This window comes from Otolemur garnettii, unplaced genomic scaffold, assembly GCF_000181295.1.
Source record: "Otolemur garnettii isolate 467f Iridium unplaced genomic scaffold, OtoGar3 scaffold00013, whole genome shotgun sequence".
In the NCBI taxonomy this organism is placed as follows: domain Eukaryota; kingdom Metazoa; phylum Chordata; class Mammalia; order Primates; family Galagidae; genus Otolemur; species Otolemur garnettii.
In genome coordinates this window covers 6,043,609-6,046,439 of record NW_003852408.1, presented here as the reverse complement: position 1 = coordinate 6,046,439, position 2,831 = coordinate 6,043,609, and the positions used below count along the sequence as shown (strand labels likewise).

Genomic DNA, 2,831 nt, shown 5'->3' with positions numbered 1-2,831 from the left:
AAAAAAAATGTATTTGCAGTTTCATAAATATACACCTCTTGATTTCTGAGTAACATTGTTATCTATAAATACAGAAATATTAAGTTCAAAACCCTGATAAGGTTAAAAAAAATTCATTGCCTGGGGCCAGGTCAGGACAGCATGAAAACACTTCCAGGGACCAGCCTGAATTCTTGGGTTCATTTAGGGTTGGGCTTCGTTACTGTGTGTTCACTGAAACATCAAAGCAACCAGAGGGAAAAGCGGGTCAGCTGATTAGATGACTTGATAACAGGGCAAGTTTGGGTGATCTATTTTTTGTTTTTTATTTGTTTTTGCCGAGCATCACAGAGATGTCTGCAGCAAATTTACATTTCAGGGAAGCATCTGTTTAAAGCAAATTAGCAGATTCTACTAAAGAAGCCATAATAGTCACATATAAAGCTTTTACCCAAGCCAGTAAAAAGGGGAAAGCAAGAGATGATTTTAGCCTGTACAAAGTTCTACATAAGCATTCCCCCCAAAAACATGAAAAGCGGAAGGTGAATTCATAAAGGAAAAGCCAGCACCTCAAAGACAGACTGAACCCATTGAAAAAGATAAAGACAGTATCTCAGGCAACTAGACATTCACAGGATGAACCACATTTGCTGGGTGTCCACTTAGACTCTCAAAAACTCATGTTACTCTTCTGCAAAGAGAAGGGAAAGTCACTACCTGGTTATCTCCAATATTTTCAAGCAAATATTTGCCACATAGAAAGTTCAAGAGAAGAAGCCCTTAATTTCTAGGATATGAATAATCTGTCCTATATTGGTGCTGACATTTTCTTTTTGGAAAAACAAATAATGTAAATAGATTTTTTTTTTTTGTAATTTCAAATAATGCAAAAGAGTATGATAGGTGAAAGAAATTTTCTCTGCCAACCCTGGCCCCAACGTCCCTCCCACAGAGGCTCTTTTTTCTTAATTTATATTTTTACATTAATAAGCATAATTCACACAATGATCACACACAGATACTAAGCACATAGGCGTGCATGTAGCAGTATCTGTGTGCACACACACATGCTTTTGGTGATTATGGACGTGGTTTATTTTTACCTGCATTCAATAAAATGAATTTTCAACATGTGATCAGAGCTACGATGTACTTACCCCATATACATGCTGTACAGAAAAAATAACAAGGGTAAGTGACCTACAGAAAAACAAAAACAGAGATTACATGGAAGTGTCCCTTTTTGTGAGAAACCAATTTAAAAGCAAACAAACAAAAGAATTAATCCAGAAAGCTTCTTTCTCTTTTTAACAGGCTGTGGCTACCAGGAAGGACATTTGTCATCAGTGACAAGATAAATGCTTTCCTCTCTCGTCATCATTACCTTTCCTCGTCTCAGTTAGCTAAGAAGTAGTATCGAACCCCTTTAGTGTGGTCCGGATCATGCTGGGAAGTGTGGGGACACGGTGAAGGTGAGATGAGTAAAGGCAGATGAAACTTGGAATGAAAACTACAGAGGAGAGGGAGGGAGACAGCTCTGTTCAGGGACACAGCTGAAACCAGGGTGGCCCAGATCCCATTCAGTGGGACCAACTAGGAGGGAGGACGGAGAGAAAGTTAACGGGACTCGGAGGGGAAGGGAAATGGTACGGTATAGTTAGAGAAAAGTCAGTTAGGCCAGGGCCTTATCAGTGAGGCAGCTTCCAACTGGGTGTAACTTTATTATGATAAACACGTGAGAGACACAATCAAGAAACCACTGACATTAGCACACGTTTTCTAGGGTTCATGTTTGTCAAGGAGCCTCCACATTCATCATCTCGCTGTGGACAGAGCTTCAGGTGATGTCATCTCCAGAGATGAAAACGTGGACGTCTTTGGGGCTTGTTAACCTGTATTCATGAAGTCACTTGTCCCAACCCTGCTAGTCAGGGGGACCCCGAAGCTCTGGGCATATCAGGCTTTGCTATTCAAACCTAGTGAGTAGGAGAGACAGAACCTGGGGCCTTTGGTGTGCAGTTTCCCACTAGGTAACTGGGCACGTGCATCTCAGGGAGAGTAGTGCGGGTTGGTATTTAATAACACGAGTGAATCACAGAATGTCAGGCAGAGTCCACAGCTTTCTGGAATGGTTTGGCTTTTTGACACATAAAGCATTCAGATAACCTTTGAACCAACACTGGGGATAAATTATTAAATACAAGCAGGTCGATCCTGCTGAAGATACTCACCAGAGACCTGTGGCCAAGGGCTTTGTCCATCTGAAGACACACCTCATCAATGCCGTGTGCGCAAGCGACCGTCACAGGCAAGTCTCCTAACTTAAAAAAAAAAAAATTCTGCCAGTCTTCTCCCCTTTCCAGGAGATTCTTGCTGACTAGTGAGGTTCTGTGTCCTGGGTTAAAGTCTGTGCATATCACATATAAATATATCTCTTAAACCACAGTATGAATTATAATGTTGAAAATAATTACTTTGATTATTCATAGTAATGAAAATGTTTTCTACTGGTGTTTTGACCTGATCTTTCTTTAGTGCTAAATTGAATATCAGTTTCTATCCTTAGAAATAAAAATTCTCCATCCTTTACATATTATGAATATATTTTTGATAAAAGGAAAGATTTTATGTATATGCTATAAATATATACATATAAAAATTATATAAAATAATGGCTTCTGTTTGCTAAGTGTAATTTTCTTCTATTTAGTTCGTTTTTTCCCTCAAACATCAATGTTAAAAATCCCTTAAGTGATTTCCTTTTTTTACTCTATGAAGCTAGGAAAAGAAACTTCTAGTATAAAATACACATTTTACACACATACACAAAATACATATAAAATATTATAAAA

At 38.6% G+C, this 2,831-nt stretch overlaps 1 protein-coding gene across 1 annotated transcript in view; it reads right to left on the bottom strand.

Annotated features, from left to right (window-relative positions):
• COL4A4 (collagen type IV alpha 4 chain) overlaps nt 1-2,386 on the bottom strand; it is a 104,661-nt gene extending 102,275 nt beyond the window's left edge. The window contains exons 1-2 of the mRNA XM_003784892.2: nt 2,211-2,386; nt 1,137-1,179 (exon numbers count right to left, since the gene is read on the bottom strand). Coding sequence (XP_003784940.1) covers nt 1,137-1,179; nt 2,211-2,257 — 90 coding nt within the window. The 5' untranslated portion in view covers nt 2,258-2,386. The remainder of the gene's footprint in view (nt 1-1,136; nt 1,180-2,210) is intronic.
• Between the last annotated feature and the right edge of the window lie 445 nt (nt 2,387-2,831).